Source organism: Brassica napus, chromosome A3, assembly GCF_020379485.1.
Source record: "Brassica napus cultivar Da-Ae chromosome A3, Da-Ae, whole genome shotgun sequence".
NCBI classification, from domain to species: Eukaryota; Viridiplantae; Streptophyta; class Magnoliopsida; order Brassicales; family Brassicaceae; genus Brassica; species Brassica napus.
Window position 1 is genome coordinate 23,621,460 of NC_063436.1, and position 25,874 is coordinate 23,647,333.

The 25,874-nt window shown below is 31.0% G+C and overlaps 3 protein-coding genes across 3 annotated transcripts; 1 reads left to right on the top strand and 2 right to left on the bottom strand.

The window, feature by feature from the left end:
- Positions 1 to 256: 256 nt before the first annotated feature.
- LOC106440226 (FCS-Like Zinc finger 2) lies at positions 257 to 1,252 on the bottom strand. Its single transcript, XM_013881841.3, has 2 exons — positions 700 to 1,252; positions 257 to 571 (listed from the first exon to the last, which is right to left on the bottom strand). The coding sequence occupies exons 1-2, from the start codon at positions 1,017 to 1,019 to the stop codon at positions 382 to 384; spliced, it is 510 nt and encodes a 169-aa protein (XP_013737295.2). The 5' UTR covers positions 1,020 to 1,252; the 3' UTR covers positions 257 to 381.
- A 13,901-nt stretch (positions 1,253 to 15,153) lies between these two features.
- Positions 15,154 to 16,887, bottom strand: LOC125607106 (E3 ubiquitin-protein ligase BOI-like). The gene is made up of 4 exons (XM_048776830.1): positions 16,560 to 16,887; positions 16,393 to 16,460; positions 16,005 to 16,309; positions 15,154 to 15,912 (listed from the first exon to the last, which is right to left on the bottom strand). The coding sequence occupies exons 1-4, from the start codon at positions 16,604 to 16,606 to the stop codon at positions 15,391 to 15,393; spliced, it is 942 nt and encodes a 313-aa protein (XP_048632787.1). The 5' UTR covers positions 16,607 to 16,887; the 3' UTR covers positions 15,154 to 15,390.
- Positions 16,888 to 23,241: 6,354 nt separating this feature from the next.
- LOC111214692 (peroxidase 41) lies at positions 23,242 to 25,385 on the top strand. The gene has a single exon (XM_022717706.2). It carries the CDS (start codon positions 23,400 to 23,402, stop codon positions 24,387 to 24,389), a length of 990 nt encoding a protein of 329 aa, XP_022573427.1. The 5' UTR covers positions 23,242 to 23,399; the 3' UTR covers positions 24,390 to 25,385.
- Positions 25,386 to 25,874: the final 489 nt, after the last annotated feature.

The following is a 25,874-nucleotide window of genomic DNA, read 5'->3' on the forward strand; positions in this document are numbered from 1 at the left end:
ATATAAGTTATTATCACACATATATACATATATCTTGTACTATTTCATTACAATCCCATCATTTAAAAATAAAAGAACAGCCAGGCTGATGATGATGTTCATGTTACATATATTTTTGTTTTCTTCACATATTACCAAAAAAAAAAAGATGTACCAAATTCACATAGGCAAACGTTTGGCCACAGTTTTCTTGTACTCCCAAAATTGCATGATTTTTTTTTTCTTTATGCAAAATAAAATCTAATAAAAACGAAAAAGGACAAACCCTTGAAAAGGAGTTTCTAAAATTCAAACCATGAACCAACTTTTACAGCAACTGGCTTTAATGGATTCTCTTGGTTTTTGTTTTGACTTGGAATATTAACTAAAGAGATATTGAAACTAAGCAGCAGCAACAGTTCCAGTGCGGAAAGCATAGTCACGAGATCTAGTTGGAGAAGAAGAAGAGCTTCTCTTTTCATTTCTTCTCATAGCTTTCACAGATGAAGACAGATTCTTTTTCTTCTCTTTTGACTCGTCTCTCTTTATCTGTTCTTCTCTACACTCCTCGCTACAGAACGGTGTGTCTCCTCTGTTACTCCCACAAAAATCAAAACATTAAAATATCAGAAATAGGGTTTCTTCTATTGTTGACTAAAAGATCAAAAACATTAAAACAGAAATTGAAATAAGGATGTAAGAGAAAGAAAAGATGTGTACCTGTACATGAAGATGTCTTTGTTATGACCAAGACGCTTCTTACAGAGGAAACAAGAGTCCAAGAAATGAGGAACTGATTGTTGTCCGAAACAGCTGTTGTCGAATCTAAAATCATGGAATTTTCCAGATACAACAATAGATCTGGGGGATGAAACAGAGTACTGATGGTAATTATAATAATAACTCTGAGGATGGTACTGGTTCATGTTTGTGTAACAAGGAGAAGAAGGAGAAGAAACTCCAGCTTCCATCTCAGCTAGAGAAACCAATCCATCGTCTTCTTCTTCTATGAAATAAGGCTTTCTTGTCGACACCTCCATTTTCTTGTTTTTTTTTTCTCTTGTTCTTTGAAATAAGAAGAGAGGGAGAGAGAGAGAGAGGTTTGGTGTGGAGGAGATTTGAGAGGAAAATGGAGTTAACTTTTATAGGAATAGAAGGGCAGGTTTATTTCTGGTTTAGAGAGAGAAAAGGTTAGGAAAAGCAGCAAAGCTTTGAGGAAAGGAAAGTGTAAAGAAGAGAGAGAGAATCTATTGGCTTCTTTTTTCCATTTGTTTTGCAATACCGCTTTTTCAAATTTTCTCCTTCTTTCTTTATTTACTTTATTGAGTTTCTTAATAATTCGAACTACCTAACCATTATGAGGAATAATTGAGGCACTCATATAATTATTGTTTCCTCAGTTTATAGACTTTTTCTTATGAATCGAAAGCAAAATAGAGGTAATGTTGTGGAGTTATGAAAGGCTCTTTTTCTTAGAAACACAGTTTGTCACTTACTAAACTACTATATTTTAAAACTACATAAAATGAATTGATTTACCACAAACTTTTAATTTAAAATAAAATTCTAATAAAGACAAATATATATATGTTTTTAAAAAATCAAATTAAAATGGAACAAAATGAAAAAATATAAAAAAATATAAAAAAATATGGATAGAATGTTTGTGGTATAAGTTTATTTGCATGATTGTATAAGTTTATGAAACTCCTGAATATAATACAAACTAAAAATATATACACATACTGAATACTCCACCTGTTTCAAAAATATATATATATTCTAGAAAAAAAATTTGTTTCAAAATGATATATTTTTTATTTTTCCAATGCATTTTTAATCAACTAATAATAACTAATTGTAAACTTCAAAAAAAATTACATTTTATGAATTCTTATTGGTTTAAAATTATAAAAATAGATAATTACAGAAAATTATGTATTTAATATTAAAATTTAATATGTTTTATTAATCTTTGTGAAAAACTAAAATATCTATCATTCTGAAACAGATAGAATACATTTTAAGCATTCAGTTTTTTAAAGCATTTAGTTTTTATTCATAATTCTTTTACAAAACTTTGTTAGAAAACTATCGAGACCTTAGTTTTCACACTTTTAAAACAAGTCATCAATGTTTTAAAAGGGTTAAAATCACAATTACTTCATCATTGACCACTGACCATATCAGTTATATGTACTCCTTACTATATATGCAACAATTACTTAGGATCTTAAACAGAAGTTTAATGAAAAAAATACTGGTATCTGATTCTGTTGTCTGTGTCACTAATCCTAGTGTTAATAACTTAATAACGTCATAGCTAAACTAAATGCTATTATGAAAACTCAGTTGGATTTCATGGAACTTGGTGGCAACATCGTTATTAAAGCTACATGTGAAGGACAATGAGGTAGTTAAAAACCTGGAAAAAATCTTCGAAACGGTTCCATGAAACATGGGTCCCCCCCGCACTTAGACGTTAAGAAAGTCATTGGTTCGTGGGAACCACACGCGCGTGGTCTTGTGCGTTACGTATATAAAACCTCACCACTTGTGTATTCTCTTTATTGCAACGACACATTAATTATTAGTAGAATTAATACCATGTCATTTTCTCTCTTTTTATGGAGTAGTTTTTTTTTTGTTCCCGTGATGAGTGACGTATTGAGAAGACTTTGGAGAAAGCTTTGTCACGATACCGCACCGCACTCACGATTGTGATTAATGTGAAGTCATTATTTGTTTGGTTTGAATGATTTGATCAAACAATATGAAAATTACATACATTAACTACATCGTTGGACTTCCTTGGAAACAATCTTATATAATAAAGTTGACTTGCCTCTCTCCTTAGGCTATCCAGCTCAGCAAGGAGGGAGGGGCATCCAGCTCAATAGGAAACAATATTTTTAATTCTATCTTAAATTTTAGTCAACTATTTTTAAATATTATATTTCAAACACCTAACTTAGCTAAGAAATAAGTCTATCATGATTTTGATCAGGTGTCGGTTTCATGTTTTTGATCAAAATATAAAATAATATAAAAATTTATACATCTCATTTTTAGAAGATTTTTATTTTTAGCGAAAGTTATATAAATAAAGCAAACAAATTTCTTTAATAAAAATTATATAAGCAAACATCTTGAAATATCACCACATCCAAAATACAAATCACTTTTGTATTAGTCTCAGTTCAGCTACCTTATAGACGAAAATGATCAAATGCATACAATAATGAGAATAAACAGAAACCATAATGAAGAAGCTAAATATTACAATATTTTAACGTAGTTTAAAAAAAAAAAAACTTAAACAAATATCAATTATTCAACTAAACAAATATAACTACTCCGCCCGAAGCAAAGCAAAACAGCAAATATAACACTAATAGATTTCATTGAAACAAAACGAGATGTTACATGGGGTGAAATATATAGCTAACGAGTTATGCAACTCCTAGAAGCTTAAGCCAGCAGTAAACATGACCTCACTCTGGAGACTAAGACCGACACAATCAACGAAATTCCTAGGCAAATACATCAAAACATAATACACACAAGCTTAAAGTAAGACTGATCACAGAACTAGATCATAACAACAAAACACCCAAATAATAAGACAATCCGAGGGAGGAAGGAAGACACAAGCGCAAACCCATAAGCAAATTTTTATTAAGGAAAGTCTGCATCTCTTTATATTGCTCCGGACCACCGCCTAACGAGCCACGAGAAGTTACAAATGATTAGAACAGGTTAACCCATTAAACAAAAAGGTTTCAAATAACAATATAGGTTGAAGATATTTTCAACACCTACTCTCTCACAACTAAACGATTGAAGCTCCTGATTGTTAATTTTCACAAATATGTGGTTCTCTACTTTTTTCTGCGTTGGAACTCCTCTAATCATTACCAAATGACAAAGAAGAAACCTCGTCATCAGGAAAACAGTGCCTTATGCTGGACTCAATGCTCGAGCTTTGAGAGGATCTTCCACCATCAATCCCCAACCGTCCCAAGGTGAGCTATCTTGCTAAGCAATCAACTTAGATCATAACTGAATTTTTCTTCCATAAAAAATATCACAACACATGTGTTGATGGAAGGCATCCATGGTTAAACAAGCCGGTTACATCCCACAAACTCTCACGCAACTCAGTTACTACCCAACCAAAACTCCATAACTACGCGACAAAATATACACAATCACTCTCACATAGCCAAGTTTCACAAACCCATGTCGACAAGTTCTTTGCTAAACAATAAATACCAAATCATATACAAAGTTATATAAACATTCCTCCCCATCACACCACATTAAACTTATTAACAAACGACACATTGCTTCACTACAAAACAACCGTACACATTGCTTCACCTACAAAACAAAATAACCGAGCTCCACCATAATATCCAGTATCAAGTAAAAATGAAACAACAACAACACACAATGGTCAATAAACAACAATTAAACTAATTCAAAACAAACATTTAACATTCGAATTTTTAAGTGTTCTATAAAACTAAAATAATTTTAATAATATAATAATTTTATTGTAAATTCACCCGCCCGTAGGGCGGGCCAACCCTAGTAACTAATAAAGGATCCTTCTTGAAGTAGGAAACACGCGCCAAACGAAGCGTGTAAGCAATTATTCAAACATGTTAACGTCGTACACTTGCGCAAGGTTCGGAAGTTCGCAAAGTTAAACCCCACATGTCGCTTACAAGTCTTTTTTCTTATATTGATTTATAATTTTTAAATTAAACTTTAACTACAAAGTTTTAATATATTTAATATCGTTGGTATTACTATTAAGCCAGTTAAAAGAATATATCGTTGGCATTAACATATTAATTCCAATGCTATATGTGATTATAAATAATAAAGCACCTGCAAAATATATTACTTGTGCTGTACGCGTCCGTTAAACAATTCGGGTGCTGAATATTCTTTTCCTTGTAAGATTTTTTCATTTACAATAAAAATATACCAAATAAATGTCTACATAGAATCACGTCACTCACTTCTATTTAAAATATTTTATTCTCTTTCTCTTGTATTTTCCGTGACATTTTAAAAGGAAATTATGTCATTATTTCTTAATTGCATAAATACTGTGGGCCCATCATTCCTAGCACACAGGATGGAGGGTCCCAATACACTTTTCTTAGGCTACTTATTTACGTGCCCTGCCATCACCTCATTGGACCGTTGTTTTTTTTTTTTTCCGACAAAGTTTATTTAATAAAGGCCCAAAGCCCATCACAATTACAAGGCCCACATCAAATACGGCCCACTAACAAACCACTAACAAACCGCAAGCCCAAGAACGGCCCTAGGCCCAAGAGAGCAAAATGATGTCGGCCGCGTTCCATCGCGAACCGCCGCATCACTTCTGCCTCGACTATCACCGGAGAACCACCCACCGGTACACCGAAACCACCCCGGAGCACTTCGACTCCACACCATCTTCACCGCGACCGCCTATCCTCCCAATTAAGCCTAATCTCGGAGAGAATCAATCGTGGCCGAGATCTCATCCGCCACAGTTCAATACAGGGCCAAAAAGTAGGGGGCTTCGCTCAAACAAACGATCTTCCACCAGAGAGCATCCATCGTCCTCCGACGAGGGCTCAGCCAACAAAACCAGAGCCAACAACACATAACTAGTGACAAACACAGAAAATAAAAACTAGACCCTAGAAAGGAACTAAGGGACCGTTAGCCGGCAACAATGGAACTGTCGGAGCCTCCACGTTCCGGGAGCTTAAGCGGCGCTGCAGAGCTGACGAAGCCTCCACAACCCGGGAACTTGAGCGGCGATGCAAGAGCTATGGGAGCCTCTACATCCCGTGACCAAAACGACGCTGAAACGAAGATCTACCAGACGTACCTCCTCGCCGCGAATCCAGAAGAAGAAAAGTCGCCGCGAGCCGATCTCTTCCCGGAACGAAACCCTACCCCAGATCCGCGCGCATGTCGGAGATACCTGACAGATCGGAACAACCAGACGATGACTTGAACGGAATGACAGGGTAAAGAGCCAACGGCGCCGGTACGCGCTCGGACGCGCCACCGGACGCCGTGGCTACCTTACACGCTTTCTCTTTCTCTTTCTCTCCATTGGACCGTTGTTTGGTTTCGTATTTACTTGATTTATAAAACACCTCTGTGTACGATTAATCGTCGATATTCTGCACAAGATATATTTTTAAAAATGAACAGAAAAATGAAAAAACAATCTGCACTAGCTTATCAATGGTGATTGATGAGATTATAACACTTTCATATCACCTTTATAAAACTGATATATATATAAGTCATTTGATTGAATTAGTCGAATAAAATATTGTAGCAGTTGAACGGCAAAAATATTGGGAAAATGAACATGTATACGCAATAAATTATTAACTAGGTTAAGACCTGCGGAATGAATATTATATATATAAATTATTTTATATATTATATGTTTATAACATATTATAAAATAATAAATATATATTGAATAATTAAAAAGTCATTATCTACTACTTATACAATTAAATTGGTGCGAATATATAAATAAATTTTATGAATCAAAAAAATATTTTTTCTATTTGATATGATATATAATTAAATTTAAACGATAGTAACATATATATAGTATATTTTAATATTAATATTTATTAGATGATGTTTTTTGTTCATATTCAATTTATCATTTGTATATGTTATAGCAAAAAGTCTAAATTAGTAATAACAAAATGTTCACTGTGGGATTACAGGTTTAAGTAATTTATAATATTTTAAAAAATTAAGTTGTCACTATTTTTTCAAAATTTTTATCAAAAAAATGTTCAAAGTAAATTTCAAAATTAAGATATTTATGTATTTTTATATGGCATATAGTTTAAATTTAAAATGATACATATATTTATATATCTTTTATTTTTGATACTTATTAAATGAGACTTTCAACTTATATTATTTTTTAATTTATGTATCATGTCATAACAAAAGTTTTAAATCATAGATCACAAAATTTGAATGTAAATTTTTAACAGTTTTAGTAATTTATACTCGTTTTTAAAAATTCAAAATATAATATATAAATAATTTTTTTTAATTTTTATTATATGGTTACTATGATTGTTTAATTTATTTTAATAGCTTAAAATTAAGTAAATATAGTTATAATACACACTTATTTTTATCAAATATTTATTATTTAAAATCTTTAATTGTCATATATACTTTAGCTACATTAGGCAATTCTGTAATCTTATTTAAGGAAATAATGAAGTATATTAATACTGTATTTATTGTGGTTTAATAAAAAGTTTATTATATATTTAGATGAACCAACCTATTTCTCTAAGGATTTTAAGAGCACATGCAACGCTGAGTCTCACCAAGCTCGATTTCCAATGTTTTTTTTATTTTTTTATTAATTTTTTTCTTTTTTTGTTTAATTAAAAAAAAAAAGATTAATCGTAGGCCGCCACGTATCGTGGGGCCCGCAACACAGTAACAAAACTCAGGTGAGATCAATCCTTAGCTTGGGAGTTTTCGGCTCCGATCCGACACGAAAAGCAAAAAAAATCAATTTTTTTTTTAAGTATTTCTCCTATGGATCCTGCATTGCATGTGCTCTAAGAATTATTTTAGTGATGACACGTGAATACAAAAAAATGTTGCAATGCTTCTCAAATAATATATAGGAGATGACTAATTTATTCCTTATGTATTCAAACTTCCAAACAAAACAACTCGTAGGTGGTTTTACCAAATTCCGGTTTTGCTTTCAATGGCAAAGCCTTGTTTGAAAGTTTTCCTGTGGGTTTCGAATTATTGATACTAAAGTTGATTAGCAAGTATATAGATTTAACAAATACTCATAAAGAAGAAATTTCTTTTTCTGTAAAGCTTTCGCACACAAAGGATATTAGAGTTTAGTCAAAAAAAAAAAGGAATATTAGAGTTAGTTTCAAGAAATTTTAAGATCACATTTTTTGCTGAGATAAAACCTAAGTTGATTTTTTAATAGATGCGTATTTATTCTTCTCGAGATTCACACGAGACACACGTGTTTCCCAATACTTGGCATATCCTGACACGTACGCCTTTAAAGAGCAGTGCTTGACTTACACAACCAGGTCAATCTACCACTGTCTAATTCACATTTGTGTATCGGTAACAGCATTGTTTTTCCATCGTCCGATTCAAAACTGATTCTCATGGGGCCCATTTTAACGAATCTGCTCAGTCAAGGCTCCCCCTAATTTTAGTCCACTTTTCTTTATTTCTTGTGCACTATTCGTTGCTAAAAAAAAGTGTACCATCTAGTCTTGTGCACAAGCCGGCCGTGAGGTCCAATAATACTACTCCTGCTTTGATTGAAAATTACTTATGAACGAAGTCTTATCAACAGTATATCGACTCGCGAGTAATAGTATAAGCACATAACATAATGAATATATAGGTTATATAATTACGAAATATATGCTTAGTTAGAGCATCTCCAAAAGAAACTCTATAATTCTAAATATAGAGTTTTTTGTTCTCCAAAAAGAAACTTCAAAACCTCAAATTTGAAGTTTTGAAGAGTGAAACTCCAAATATAGAGTTTAACTTTTCAAAACTTCAAATTTGAAGTTTTATCTTTTTATTTGGATTTTGGTCCTTACAATTATACATCATATTTATAATTTTTAAATATTTTTTTGTTTATTGTTTTAATCCTTAAAACTTTTATATCTCATAAATATTTCAAATTTGTTTTATAAATTTAAGTTTTACACATGAAATTAAATAAAAAAATTTAAAATAAGATTTATAATATTTTAAAACTAGAATTAAACAACAATAATATTACAGAAAACCATAATAAAAACTTATTAAAAAGACCCATGAAGACATAATTATTACTCAAATTTAAATATTATAACAACACTAATAGTCTGGTAAATTTGCTCTGGAACCTCCAAAATCTCCAAAATATTTTCCAAACAAATTTTGTGTAACCGAAGATGATTGTTGTTGTTGTTTTTGACGTATTTTTTGTATGATTCTTTCTTGTTCAGATCGAATGTATTCACGAATATTAACATCATCGATAGAAGCTAAGTTTTTTAGCATATTTTATTTTCCTCTTTTACTTCTTTAAAAGCTAACTTTTTTGCTTCATTTTGCAGTCGTAATTCAATCATCTCGTGACATTTTTTCCTGCTTGTTGTACTTTCGTTTAAAAGATCAACGATCAAGGATTTTTTGGCTCGTAATCTACAAATAAAAAGTAAAGAGAATCATTTCTTACTTCGAAATGCACTAGTTGATCATATATGAGAACATTATGGAAATAAGATTATGGAATAATGTAATATTTAATTATGTACTTTTATTTATAATTTTATATTTTAGTGTAAGATTTTTTTTAATTAATATTTCTGTAATATTTATATATATGTACTAGTTATTTATAGAAGTTTTATGAATTTACATCAACTATGACAAATATAAGGACTATAGTGTAAAATATAAATAATTTTGATGTTAGGTTTGAAGTTTTACTTTTGAAGAAGAACACATTGAAACTTCAAATATAGAGTTTTGGAAACTTTAAAATAAAGTTCATTTTTGGAGATGCTCTTATGGCGGAGTAATATCTATAACGAAAAAGGTAGTAATCAATTTTGATACCATACAGATTCTCAAACCTTAATATAGGCTCGTCGAAATGAGTTAAAACATCATATATAGTTTGAACATCTCCAAAAAATACTCTATAACTTCAAATATAAAATTTTTTACTTTATAAAAAAAAAATTCAAAACTTCAAATTTGAAATTTTGAGGAGTGAAACTCTATATTCAAAGTTTCACTACTCAAAATTTCAAATTTGAAGTTTTATATTTTTATTTGCATTTTAGTTTCTACAATTACACATCACATTTATGATTCATATATAATTTAAGTTTTGTTTACAAAATTTAAGTTTACACATAAAATTAAATAAAACTTTTATATAAGATCGAAAATATTTAAAACTAGATTTAGATAACAAAAGTATACAAAAGAAACTTAACAAAATTTTTAAAAAAAAAATTACATGAAGACATAACTATTACACAAATTTAAATATTACAACAACACTAATAGTCAGGTAAGTTTGACCTGGAACCTTCAAAATTTCCAAATATTGTCCATTTTTTTGTATAACTGAAAATGGTTGTTGTTGTTGATGATGATGTCTTTTCGTACAATTCTTTCTTGTTCATATTGAATATATTCACGAGTATTAATATCATCAATAAAAGTTAGTACTTTCGCAATATTTTATGTTTCTCTTTTACTTTCTTGTTCTAAACTAATGTATTTACAAGTATTAATATTACCCGATTTCAGCAATTTTTATCTTTAATCTACAAGTTAAAATGAGGAGAACCATTTTTACTTCGAGATGCACTAGTATATCACATATGCATTTCAAAAATCACTTTATGGAATAATATGGTATTTTGCTTGAAGTTTAATATTAATTAAGTTATTTTATTTAAAATTTTATATTTTAATATAATATTTTATTAATATTGCTGTAATATTTTATATATGTGCTAGTTATTTACAAATTTTTTGTGAATTCAAATTAGTTATGACAAATATAAGGACCATATTATAAAATATAAATAGTTTTGAAGTTGAGTTTGAAGTTTTGCTTTTGGAAAAAAAAATACCTTTAAACTTCAAATATAAAGTTTTGGAAACTTCTAGAGTTCCCTTTTCGAAGATACTCTAGATAATAACTTCTAATCAAATGATAATTTTGGTTACTCTGGGTAGTCAATATTGTATCATCCTAATTGGGTTTTATTTCGATACTCTGCGCAATATTTGATATTTTAGAAAGGAAAAGACGATGTATCACAACTCCAATCAAGTATATTCACGTGTATCCATACGGTAGGTTGTAGTCATATATTTAAACGATAATTATAATCATGTAGTGTATTAATCGTCGAGTTTGTCACATGGGATGAGTTCAGAAAGGGAACAACATTTCTGGCGCACCAGGCCACTAATGAGTAAATTTTGATATAAACAAAAGTAAGATAATAGTCCTCCATATACTTAGCAACTTGATCAATATACACTAATTAATTAAATAATCCAAAGAACAGGCTTGCTCTAGAAGCGTGATGGAGTTCTCGGATCATTAGGTTAATTGTTTACAGTAAGAGATCTAGAAATTGCCACGAGACAACAATCTGTCTCCTATGTCGAAACACATTGGCTTGGCTATCGTATTAGATTCTCTCCCATTTACTTTCATAGAATAAATTAATTTGATTATATTGTAGAATCCACTAATTACTCATTACATTATATATACTTTTGGTTAATCCCACACCTAACATCATTTTCTTAATTGTTTAAGTACTACTTTTGATTATGTATCAGTAGGAGCCAGAAGAGCAGCCTAAGATATTTAGATTGTCGTTTATGAATCATATTCTTATAAATTAGCTTATAATAATTGATGATCTACATTTTTATCGTCATGAATGATGCGCATGCAGCACCTTAAGCTATACACGCAGACTAGAGTATAAATACATCATTTTGGGCTTGGGCTTGAATACATACGGCAAATTATTAATTCTATGAAATCTGATCCTAGTTAGGTTGGCCATTTTGTATAATATTCTACTTGTTGTTACACAAAAGTTGGATTTGCAAGGTCATATCATACTAGCGCACATTCTTACCTTACATTATGCATCCTACATAGTGTGTACCTCTGTCAAAGGATCATGTTAGCTTAGTGACCAAAATTCAATTTTTATTTTTATAAATATGGACTATTATGGGGGTGAATGGTAGTTGTTGTGGATGATGTCCACAGTCCTATTTATTTCTACAGCATCAAATTCAGAGCAATCAAGCTTTAAATTTTTTTTTGAAACTACAGCTCTTAAAATAACCTACAGCTGTATAAGTGCTCTGCAGAGCCAAATATCCAAAATAATTTTTTAGTGTTTTCCATAAAATTCTACAGCAATAAAATCTAAAGCCATAGCAAAAAGTTTACAGATTTTTTTCTACATCAAAAATTTTTAAGCTACAGCCATTACCAATCGGACCCTATATTTCTCATTTGTGCATATCACCATTAGAGTCATGTTAATCTCCTATAGATATTTTTATGATTAACAATGCGCTTTTTGTATGTTTGAACAATGTAAACGTTTTCATTGATAATAAGACATGACTTTTCACATGCATCATATACCTACTCTTGGATTGCAGACTGGACTTTCTCAATTTGACATAAGAATCATGACATAGCTTAATAGATAAAAAATGATATGATTGATCAAATATGCGTTATCTTTACGGATCAAAGTGAAAGTGTTCATAAAACAGAGCTTATTTATATATGTACAAAAAAAGTAGATGAATAATTAAGTACATGGATCCAAATTCTGCATCATATCGTTTATTGAGGGACAAAGGAGTCACATGAATAGTTGGATCGCATTATTGTCACGTGGAATGACAAGTCTGTTGATGCAAATCATAAGGAAAGTTTACTCCTTTAATTTCAAAGAAGTTTACATGACACTAAAAATACATAACACACAAGCAAACATAAACAAACAAGTGTAACTTAACGATGGATCATTTACAAAAAAAAATAACTTAAAGACGGATGAGTATAGTCTATAGTTTTTATTTCGTCTTCCTATATATCTATGGACTATGGTTTCTAATGCTCCTAGAATTCGGTCATTTTGTATCTTGTCAACTTCTTGTTCTAGAAGGATTTTGATGCTTGCCAGCTTTTTGTTTCCGGAAAGGTTTATTAGTATCAATAATTCAACATAAAAGTAAACCAAGAGATGACCAAAAACAAGTGTAACTTAACAACCTGACAATGTTTATGAAAAACAATAATGACATAAATACGCCTGCTTGCTAACATATATTGTATACCTTTTTTCTGTACTAGTCTTCAGTCTGATATATATCTGACTATCATTTATTTGACTGGAGAAACTTCAAATCATTCGTCATAAACTCACAATCCTTATGTCAACGGTCTTGATTGCCCATTGGTGCAAACATGAACTATATTCGAGAATTATGTTTGAAGATACTACCCATAACCAGATTGCATAGTTAATTTTTAGCAAAATTTGAGTAGAACTTCAGTTTGTCCTTGAAATCCAAATGTCTTCTTAGCAAGAATCTCGATCTATCTATAAATTTATCACCATATTATCAATATCAAATTCTAAGAGGGATATCACTTTTCAAAAATACATTTAATCAAAAATATTTTAATATTTGGGTTTAGAGTTTAGTGATTATTGTTAAAAGTTAAATTTATAAATTTCTATAAATAATTCTTCAACATTTATAAATAATTTATGAGGATGAATTTTGTATATTTCATAATAAACTAAAGGTATTTATAAAAAATGATTAACATTTAAAAGTAAATTTGAAAAATGATATTAAATTTAAGGTAGAGTTAAGAAATTTTCCACCCCAAAATTTTATCTCATGCAATATCTTTCTTAAGTCATCTGCCATTTTTAACAGGACAAAGAAAATACTATTCTGAATTTTGTCGTAGAAGTTTGAAACTCTTGGAGACTATTTCACTACAGGTGTTTAAAAACCATTACTCCTTTTCAATGTAAATATCACCATGTAGTGAGAGACTCATGGTTACATATTGAATAATATGAAACTAATCTAATTTTTTTAAACTTCTAATTTTTGTTTTCGGCAAAACTCTTTTTCGAACAGATACTGATTATTCTAAGCTATTATTCTAAATACCTATACTAGTAGATATGTACTTGGAAATTGCATGAACATTCAGAAATAACAATAGATGAAGTTGTGAAGGAAAGTATGAGTTTCTTAACAATCTAATCTATTAATTTAGAGTTATTTTTAAATAAAATTTTGCACATACATGTGATTGTAAAATTTCCACTGATACTAAAGTTTAACTCTACTCATTCATTAAGCTAATTTGATACTATAAATTAAGACCAATTCCATTGTATAACAATTTATGCACGTATTTTCCTCATGGTATGCATATTATCTTGAATTTAATGCACATGTCAATTCAAGATCATTTATAAATACCATTGTTTGTAGGCTGTGAAGAGTTTTAAGTAAATAAATGGGTCCAATTTTTTTTTAAAACACTATTTTTATGAGACAAACATCTCGAATCTTATTTTCATCATATAGTTATATTTCCTTTTGTAAATTCAAAATTTTTAATTTTTTTACCATTTGATATAATTGACATAAAGATTGAATTAGTAATAAATACTCACATATATAAAGTCTCATTCATAAATCAAGTAATGTGCGTGGGTCAAGCCGTAGTTCATATAATTTTTGTTTTTGTTTATGTTTTTAAAAAATACTCATTAAAGTAACTATGCTCACAATCTATACTATTATTTGCGAAATAAATTTTCGGAATCGAGCTTTCACGTTAAAAGTTAGACTGGTTAATGTCGTTGTTACCCTTAATAAATTGTTATATATAATAATTTAATTAAAAACGAATTTTATATTAATAATATTAAATTTCTAAGAAGATAATTCTCATATATTTATTGTTATCTTGAAATAATATTTTATATTTCTAAAAAATAAGATAATACTTATATGTTGTGTTGTTATCTTTAAATAATATTTTTATTATAAAAGTTAAGATATAAAATAGTATATAATTAAATATTAATGAAGAAACAACATTTGTATAAAAATATAGTCTAAAACATTTCTAATATATGAGTGTTTTGAAAATTTCAAAACAATAATTAGTATATATATTTTAATGAAATTTGCTGTCATATATAAATTATTTTATGTTTGATATAAACTTGTTAAGAATATAAATAATAACTTAACATGTTGTTTTTAAATTAACAAATTATAAAATAATAAATATCTATAAAAAGATTATGCCCGCATGTGCGGACAAGACACCTCGTTTAACCTATACAAATAAATTTTTTTATGCGTACATCTTCAAGTCCCAAAATATTATATTTTATATATATATAGATATATATATATACACATTAGTTTCATCAAAAATATTTATTAGATTTTCTAAAACGATTTTCTAATATACTGCAAATAAAATAAAAAGAAGCAGATAATTTCAAAAAAAAAACAAAGTGAAATAAGATGGCAAAACGAAAAGATCCCACAACATGTGGCTATGTCTTATGTACATCAACTAGATTAAATTTTCGAATGTCATACGCATATTATTTTACGTAGGTCGAGATAGACTTTTCTTTTTGTACGGCTGTATCCTTTGTTCCTCGGCTAAGATGGGCGAATGGGCCTAATGGGCCCATTAATAATAAATCATAATCAAGAAAATAGAACTTCGACACCGAAATTCTTAACGGCGAGGCAAATCGGACAGACACGCACATCGCCGCCGCCGCCGTCGCATCCTTTACAAAGAACCAAATGTCGACACGGCAATGCCATCACCGTCGCCGAGTTCCATCGGCAAATACTACAACAAGGTCCGATCAATTCGATCCGCTCCGGATCCACGAAGACCGACTCAGCGTCCTCCGCTTCCTCCGTCTCGCCGCCGATCGTTCTCTGTTTCTCCGCCGTAGCTTGGCTCGCTATGACTTTTTGAATATGAGCATGCAACGACGAAACCTCGGCTTCCCGCGTCGCAGCTCTTAACTGCCACGTTAGCGCCTCTTCCGTGAGCTGAGCTGCACGCGCCTCTAGCTCAGCGTGACGGCGCGTGGCTTTCTCTAGCTCTGCTTCTTTTTCTCTCACCCTCCGTCCCGCTAACTCCTCCGCGGCGTATAATAGCTCTACGTAACGACTTTCTCCGTACAACGCTAACTTACGCTGAAGCTCCTCACCCTAAAAAAATAAAATAAAACTCAACACAGACAAAAAAAAAAAAAAAAAAAAACGAAACCACAGTTTAGATCTAGTTAGATAAAACAAAACACCTGAGTTTGAATGAAACTGTCGAGTTCATCTCTTTGACGTTTTGATTCTCCGGCGAGATCTCCAGGAAGCATAGAAGAAGACGAAAGCAGCTGTTCTCCATTCTGTGACTGCTCATGAGATGAACGAAGAAGACCAGTGGAAACCATGTTAAGCGTTTTCCAGTTATGACTCTGCAACAACTCGCTCATACCGATAACTTGCGGCGGTTTAGGCGGTGGAGGGTTCATCTGAGCAGCTACGGACGAGAACTGAATAAAACCCACCGATGAAACGTCTCTTGATCGCTTTCTTGAATCAACTACCCCTGTTTTTTTTTTTGTTGTCGAGAACGATTAATTGCACTGTATGAAGAAGAAGAGAGTAACCGATATGGGAATAGAAACAGACCAGCTTTGATCAAAGTGAAATGAGTGTCTTGAGGCTGCAACGAGCAATTATTATCTTCTTGTCCGTTACTGCTCAATAAATTTTTTATAAGAAATCAAAACATCACATACACAAAACATGCATACATTTTAAAACATTGGATATTAATATTAGATGAATATTTTTACTTGTTGACGAAGAGGAATCTCGACGGATGGTGAGTCCGAACTGCCATTGATTATCAATGAAAGTGTATAGAGTTAAAAAATCTATGCATTCACTATTAGCGAATAAGGGCATGCGTGTGTTGGAAATGAATGATGATGATGATGAAAATCTTGATTTGCTTGGTGATTTTAAGAGTTAATTAAGGAGATGATTAATTAATTAGTAATTATCGAGAAAAGGAGAAAGAATGGGAGAAATAAATGGGGAAGATGAGGTTTTAGAGGGGAAGGGACGAAAGGGTACAGACAGACTTGTGGGACTTTTAAGGCTGTCCACATTGTATGCATGATTTTCATTAATGTTAACCCCCCTACTTTTGTTTGAATCTTCCTCTATATATTTCTTAAAGTTTTGATACTTGTTTTCTCCCCGCAAATTAGTAATATTCAGATTTCAGAAGACTTTTGTTCTGATTAATTTTATCAAAAGAAATTTAATTTATAAATACAAAAACATTTTTGCAAAATCACAAACATTTTCGTATAATGTTTATCAATACTATTAAAAAGGAAGGAGTTTTAATAAATCTACTTACAAAAAGTCATTGGACCTATCTATTATTTATTATTTTTAGTCATACAAACAATTAATCTAACTATATAAATCCCGTAAAATGATCTAACTGATTTTTGTCCAACAATCTATATGGTGGGCCCTTAACCTCAAACACAATTATGCTTTTAGCATCGACCTATCATTATTAGAATTTATATTGTATGAAGCGCACCATGAGATTATTGTTATAATAGATTGATGTTAACAAAACTTGCATAATTTTACAGCGCAAATAGTTTACAATCTCATCATCTCCATTCACGAAAAGCTATGAAATAAATATATGAAATAATTATGTTAAGAACAAACTACAAACTACATCATTGTTCTGCAATGTTTAAATTCAACTATGAATTATGTTATGATTTTACCTAAATCGAAGAATCCAAAAAATAATGAACATAAAAAATACCAAAACCAAAACAATTAACCGAACATATTCAAATACCTAAAAGCTCTCAAAATTTTACTTAAAATTTGACCCGAAAAACAAAAAAAAAATAACCAAAATTTCATCAAAAATTTAATTTTTTATCCAAAACTCAAAACTATAACCAAAAACACAATCCCATAATTTGAAATATGTTTGTAAAAATGAAAACATATCTGAAATAAATATACATAATCACAAAATATTTTAGTTTCTTTGGATATATGATTGGGTCTCGGGTAGGATCCGGACTCGAAACAAGATCCGTAGGTCCAAGAAATCACCTAATAAGTATTTTTTCTGAACTCAGACCCGAACCAATCATATATTTTTGGGTTGATTTTTTAGATCCGAGTAAAATGTCCAGACCCAACAGAGAGTTAAATAAGACTGTACATACAAAATCTCAAATAAACTAACTCATAAATTATATAACTTTTTAAATAAATTCCTACCTAGACATAATACGGCTTTGTAACATAATAACGTACATCAACCCCAAAATACTAACTCATATGAAAAATCTGTTTGTAATCCAAAAAATCCCGCGCTTCGAAAGCGCGGGTCAAAATCTAGTTATAACTTATAAAAATACTGTAGCATAAGCGATGCGATGATTTTCTCGTCCATATTTAGTTTGTTGCTTTAGTAGATAAATCTTACTCCTTCCATTCAGAAATGTAAGATGTTTAGAAGTTTTTTTATGTTTCAATATTTAAGATGTTTTCATATTTCTAAATTGCTTTAACTTTATCAAAATTTATGTAACCAATCAAATTTAATAGTTTTATTTTGTAGTTAGTTGAATAGTTTTAATTTATAGATAATACTTAAAAATAATTTTTTTAATAAGCGTATTTTACCTAGAATATCTTATATTTGAGAACATAGAAAATATTACTTTTATATTTCTATACTTCACTATATCTATATGATCAAGGAATATCATATACAAATAGACTGATATATCACTGGTATTAATTTCATATGCATGGCCTTTGCATCCAAGATGTATCATATTCTTCCGTTTCATTAAGATATATGTTTTTTAAAAAAACGTGTTTCACAAAGATAGAAGTTTTGTGTTTTAAACTTAATTGACTTTATTGAATTACTATTGGTTAAAAGTTATTGAAATTTGAAAATTACAGAAAATGATACATTTATTATAGTGATTTAATGTGTTTTCTTAATACGTGTGAAAACACTAGAAAATCTATCTTTGTAGAACGGATGAAGTAGTTTTTAAAACTAATTTTTCTTACTCTTTATAATTGTTTTAAGGAGTATATTAATCGAGACATCTTTAAGTTCGTTAACAAATGATACTACTAGTTAGCAAAAAAAAAAATGATACTCAAGAAAAAAGTTAGTTAACAAAAAACTAAGTTTTAAATGATATTTAATATACTTAACAAAAATAATATTTAGTACTAAAATATACAATAAAATACAGTAAAAGCATTTATCTAATTTTTTTTATAGTACTACAATATCATCTAAAAGTACAGTTAAAACCAGTAAAAGCATTTATCGACCAAGAACATTACACAAAAGACTTATCGATGAGGGAAGAGAAGTATATAATACTAGGTACTGTTTTTTTTTTACTGTATCAACAAAAGAAAAGAGAGACCTAACAAAAGCTAAGAAGGTTAATTGACGAGTTTAGCTAAAGAAACACAAGGTATGGACTTGTCTTACTATGAGGTGGGTCCTTATTTTTCCTTAAGTTAGTCCTAACAAGTTCCAAAAATTAATTAAAACTTTGGACACCAGTGAAACATTTACTATCATTACATTCTTTATTAATGTAAGTAGCCATATAGTAATGGAGACAGAACACACTTGGTTGTTTTCCCTTTAGAGGAGGAGTCCACACCAACCAAATCGAGTAATGGTGATTGAAGACAGAACAAACTTTCTACTAATAAACGTTAGTTAACTTCTTATCCTCTTAACACATAGCTATGAAAGTTTTGCATGCTGCACGTGAATTACCAGTAGCTATGTTCGTAATATCTTGTAGTGTCTAGGAGTTCTGCCCAACAATTTCATTTTCCGGCGAAGGTGCTGTTTACTTGTGCTCCAAGTTAAACCATTCTGATACGAAATGTTATTATTTAAATCAGAATTAATTTCTAAAATCTGACTTCCGACATATAGTAGATTATTAGACTATGAGCTTAATCTCCCGAATTTCTATGGTAATTTAAAACAATTTATTGTTCACATTTTTGATATTAAGAAAGAGTAAGAGTCACTTGAAAGATGCAGATATGTAGAATGGCTACATGCATAAAAATTGGACGTCATTTATTCCTCAAGTAAGGAATTCAAATTACATTATCTCTCTGCCCACTTCACGTTTCTCATTAATTATAGACGGTTCACGCTTTGGAGTTGCATATTATATATGCTGTATAAGTTTTGATCAAAAAAAAAATATATATGCTGTATAAGTCTTTAAAACGATGAATATAAATAGTAGGTGATTTGTAGGCATCATTACAAATTATGACATATGCTTCGGGAAAAAATAAGAACTGTATATATTTTTTTGAACAAAAAGAACTGTATATATAAAAGTAAAAATAAGATTATCAAATGTTAGGAGGAATATGTACAATAAATAAAGGCATCGTATATATAATTCACAGTAACACGTTAACCAAAACTGGTATCTAACATTAACAAACAAATTGGTTATTTAATTTCCTAACAAATGTTGGTCAGAGAGAATGGTGAGATTTATATAATAATAAATGTCCACAAGATCATATTAAATGTAGAAATGTGGTGGCAAGGTAAGCAACAAATTGATATGAGGGATGGCATCTTAAGCATTACATGATTTTGTTGGTCACAAGTCAATATTTGTCTATGATTAGTTTTGTTCCCTTTCAAATCAAGAGCAAGATTATATTACATATAGTCTCACTTGTATGTCTAGCCAATCAATTTATAGAATTTTATATCTTTCAACAACCATTCCATTTTTTGGAAAACATGGTAATACACCACACAATTCAAATATATGGTATTTGTTTCATTTTATTAGTTGTTGTAAGTTGGTTGTTTAATTTTTTTTTTCTTCTTCTTCTCGAAAAGCTTGTGTTTAATTGAGTCATTTGCCTCATGGGCCATGTTACTAAACAGAGACGCAGTAATCAATTGATCATCCCTCATTGTCCAACTCTTCGTCATTGTTGTTATCATCATCGTCCCAATTTCTCCCAATTTCTCGTACAGTTTGTGAATAATTGGGGGTGATTGGTTGAGTTGTAATAAGTGACTTTAACTTTAATTTTTATCTACAACCTTAAATACTATCAATCATGCTATATTTTGGTTTTTAAAGTTACAATCAAAAAATTAAAACTACAACAAAAACACACAAAAAATGGTTGTAAACATCTTATTTTCTAAAGTCCCATTTTTTTAACTTTAGAAAAATTTAAAGCTACATCACTTAAAGCTAAATTAAAAATCCTACAGACAAAATGCTAAAATAAATTTTTTACAGTTACAACCTAACCAATCACCCACAATGTCTACAAAGTGATTTAATTACGGAAAACCCGTGATTAACTTTAATTTTAATCATTATAAATAAGAAAGTAGCCAACAAAATATTTTAAGCCGTGTTCCCTTTTCGTTCCATAAAGTTTGTTAGTACATTAACTAAAATTGAAAATGCAGCTCACCACATACATCAAAAATGTATCATTGGATATTTGTAAATGATATGAAATAGATCTGATGGTGTTACAAATATTATGTAGGGATAAAAATATGTAACTCGTATGAGACCTGTTTGGCTAATCACTTAGCAGTACATGTGTGCATGTAATTTAGTTCATGTGAATTATTCAGTGCAGCATGTTTTTTATAGTATAATTATATTAGGCGAGTCATTTAGCATCTTATGTTAGCTTCATTTTTAATCTTTGGCCTAGTAGGGTATCGGATGCTACCGGAGCTTCTAATATGACTCCCGACTATATTAGATAATGTGGTTTTGCTATTTGGTTCAACGAGTATTCGATTACTCGTAGATGAATGGTCATAAAACCTAAAGATATCAATCTGTGTCTCAGTTAGAAGCCTAGGAGTAGGTTGATAAATTAATTGTACCTGAATTTATGTAATTCTACTGTATATTTTTCCTTTTGAATCCATAACCCATTCGTAAACTTTTTTCCCAGCTACTTTTTGTTTTTCATTTCAGAAAATACATGGTTTTACTTGTTAATGCACTTTTACACATCCAATCACAAAATGCATAAAAATAAAAATTGTTGAGGGGAAATAATAATCATAAACGTAGATATATGGATGTTTGACAGAAAATACTAATATAAGTTTTTAGTCTTGATACCCAATTATTAAATAGATACTGAACTAAAAGACCATGTAATAACATGATTTTTCTAACTTCAAGTTCAAGTATAAACACTGTTTATCACATGGAATATCTTGTTTTTAGAGATATAAACTGTGAATCAAGAGTTACAAAGAAATCTCACCGACGGCAAAGAAATTAGCCAATGGAGAAGTCATTTAAAACCAAAATATTATACAATAACGCATGCATATCCCTCCAAAAGACCAACGAGCGAGCCTATGATTGATTGATATATACACAACCCAAAACGGAAACATACAGCTATCCTCAAGGTTTTTACACATCCAAATCTTTCCTACTAACATTCACACTTCCCCATTTACCATTCATGTTTGTGTTTAGCCAACGTACGTAGAAGCCCAATTTAGCAAAGGAAAAAAAACGTACGTAGTAGCCAAACCATATTAGAGCAACATTAACCCTATTACCCCAAAAGGGGTTCTTACTGCTTTTTTTATTAATTGATTGTACTTTTTTTCACCAAAGAACTTGAGTTAAGAAACAATTATAAATGTGTCCTCCAATGGTAGTTTCTTAATTAGGGGTTCTTAATTTTTTTTTAAAATTGAACTGAGAAGATTGGATGAATCGATCGACAGAGGAATCAAGGTAGAGAAGGATCGAGGGACAGAGGAATCCAGAAAGATCGAGGGACAGAGAAATTGTCGGCCTTGGTTGTGGGTTTCGATCCTTTCTCTGTCACGGAGAACACGAGAAGACAGAGAGACTGGTGGTGGAGGATCGGTGGTGGGTTCGATCCTTTCCTCCGAACGGTGGTGGTTTCGATCGGTGGAGGATCAGTGGTGGTTTGGAGGATCGGTGGTGGTTTTGATCGGTGGTGGTTTTGATCGGTGGTGGTTTCTATCGGTGGAGGATCAGTGGTGGTTTCTATTGGTGGTGGTGGCGATGGGTTTCGCCTCTGTCTTTTGAACGGAGAAAACAAGAAGACACAGCGACGAGGGAAAAAAAAAAAAGAAAGAGAAGAAAGAAAGAAATAAAAAAAAATAGAAAATATAACTTAATCTACGAAGCTGACACGTGGCTCTAACACCCCACATATAATCGATCACCAAACACCCTAATTAAGGATCGGTAACTCCTTTTTTCTTTTGTTCTGATTTAATTTTAATCACCTTTTTGCCTAAGAAACCTAATAAGGTTCCCCCTTAATGATGGTCTTAACTAATGATTTAAGAACCTTTATAATTACAATATACTATATATAGGAAATCACAAATATAGGAAGAATAAGAGAAAAAATGCTAACTCCAACCACACGTACGTACATGGTTCTATTTTTTCTCGACAACAATCAAATAGAGAGGTCTACCTCGTAGACATCTTAATTTAAATTCCAATCTCCATATTTTACGAGAGAAAAATCGATATACGTCTCATGAATTCACAATGTTGACATCATGGTTTCTTAACGTTTTCTTCCTCGTCTTAGCCTTTGTCCCGCTCATATTATCGGCACCAGCAACAAGTTTAACGAAAGACTATTACCAAAAAACATGTCCCGATTTCAGTAAAATCGTTCGTGAAACAGTTACAACAAAGCAAGCTCAACAGCCAACGACAGCTGCTGGAACGCTCCGTGTCTTTTTTCACGATTGCTTCTTAGAAGGATGCGATGCGTCGGTACTAGTCGCTACAAATTCTTTCAACAAAGCTGAACGCGACGATGAGCTCAACGAGTCGCTTCCAGGAGACGCGTTTGATATCGTGACGCGCATTAAGACCGCTCTTGAATTGTCTTGTCCTGGTGTGGTGTCATGCGCAGACATCCTGGCTCAGTCCACGCGTGACCTTATCACAATTGTTGGTGGACCTTTCTATGAAGTCAAATTAGGTCGTAAAGATGGGTTTGAATCGAAAGCCCATAAAGTTCATGGAAACATACCAATAGCAAATCACACGGTACACGACATGATGTCGATATTCAAAAAGAATGGTTTCTCTCTAAAGGAAATGGTTGCACTTAGCGGCGGGCACACTGTGGGATTCGCTCACTGCATAGAATTCAGCAGCCGGTTATTTGGACCACGGGCTGATCCAGAGCTCGATTCGCGATACGCAGACCGTCTTAAAGATCTATGCAAGGATCACACGGTAAATAAGTCGATGGCGGCATTTCTCGACCCGATAACGCCAGGAAAATTCGATAATATGTACTTCAAGAACTTGAAAAGAGGTCTTGGACTGCTAGCTTCCGACCACGCCTTGTTCAAAGACAATGGCACGAGACCGTTTGTGGATTTATATGCGGATAACCAGACGGCTTTCTTCGACGATTTTGCTCGTGCCATGGAAAAACTAGGCATGGTCGGCGTTAAAGGCGATAACGATGGAGAAGTGAGACGCAAATGTGATCACTTTAACAAACTTGACGTATAATTAACATCAGGCGATGATTAAAAGTGAGTTTGGTTTTTGTTTATAATGCATTTTTTGTCAGTAGTAAATTATCGTAACAATTTCCAGAGTGTAATTTATATGTTTTATTCTCCTAAATTTTGAATTAATGTATGTTATATAAAATGTATCAGTTAATACTTACGGAAGATAATTTTTTTTTTTTGAACACTCTTACGGAAGCGAATAAAACTTTAGTTCTGGACTTATTTCACCGTATAACTTTCAAATTATCTCATAAGGTGGTGACAGTGTCACCATCAAGTTTTGTTGGTCTTGGGCCAAGCTTCGACGAATAAAACCCAACCCGTTATAAGCAGTTTTTCTTTTGTTTTTCGAAGAGGGAGGTTTGGTATAGCTAAAGTGAAATCGAGATTGGGAGTCTCAGTCTCTGGTCTTGTGCCTGTGAGGCTTGAAGAATCCGACAACAATCGTTCATAGCTCGGACATCTTTGAACTTTGATCCACATTCTGATAACAATTTGGATTCAAAAATTATATTAATAAGAGAATCCCATTTTGATCCCAATGAACTTTTGGTTAAGTTTTTGGAAATTTGATACCTTACTGAATGAAATGCCTAGACCCGATGCATTTGCCTTGAAATGGACCCGATCTTCACTGTTATACACACATCCCAATTTTATTTCATTTTAATACAATGTACATGATTTTGTATTAAACTAACAACATAAAACAAATGCTAAGTTTCTTATATGATGCAAATATAGAAAGCTGCCTTAAATATATAATGTTTAATCGATATATGAGTTGGTATATCCACATTTAAAAATTAAAATTCTTCTAGATTTGTCTTGTTGAATAGATTAAGAGGGAGTTATTGGAAGATGAATTTGTATAGAGTTTGTGAATTTTAAGAGTTGACTGATTTAAAACAGTTATGTGGATTGCGAAATTTATATATATTGACTTTTAGGGGTTATTGGTTGTTGTATTTTAATGGATTTGAAAATCCGAACTAAATCTAGTGTTATTGGTTCTGTGATTTTCAAATTTGTATTAAAATCAGGTGTTATTGGTTAAAATGATTCATAAATTCTACATCAAATCAAGTGTTATTCAATCGTACGGATTTACTAATATATTTGATTTTATAATGGATTTGAATGGATTTGTTTGAATTTTTTAGTTAAAAATACAAAAACTCAAATCCAAGGGAAAACCTCCGGATTTGCATATTTTATTTGGATTTATAAATACTATATGGATTTCTAAATCAATCAAAATATATAAACCAATAACACATTTGATCATAACTTTTTTTAGATTGGTATAGATTTTCATGAATTTGTATTACTTTTTTCTATCATTCTTTTTTGTCAACTGAATATATAATTTTTTTTATAAATCATATAGACTGATTTTTCATTTTTTTTTTCAAATTAAAAAATAATAATGATAGTGAAACATACAAAATTGGGTAATTCTTTTAAATAGTTTTTTTTT

Bases quoted from the DNA above. Each gene is read 5' to 3' on its own strand.
- LOC106440226 (XM_013881841.3), bottom strand. From the start codon at position 1,019: ATGGAGGTGTCGACAAGAAAGCCTTATTTCATAGAAGAAGAAGACGAT. The intron at 572-699 runs GTACACATCTTT...TGGGAGTAACAG, and splicing joins AAAGACATCTTCATGTACAG to AGGAGACACACCGTTCTGTA.
- LOC125607106 (XM_048776830.1), bottom strand. From the start codon at position 16,606: ATGGCAGTTCGGACTCACCATCCGTCGAGATTCCTCTTCGTCAACAA. The intron at 16,310-16,392 runs GTCTGTTTCTAT...AAAAAAAAACAG, and splicing joins TTTCACTTTGATCAAAGCTG to GGGTAGTTGATTCAAGAAAG. The intron at 15,913-16,004 runs GTGTTTTGTTTT...TTATTTTTTTAG, and splicing joins ACAGTTTCATTCAAACTCAG to GGTGAGGAGCTTCAGCGTAA.
- LOC111214692 (XM_022717706.2), top strand. From the start codon at position 23,400: ATGTTGACATCATGGTTTCTTAACGTTTTCTTCCTCGTCTTAGCCTTT.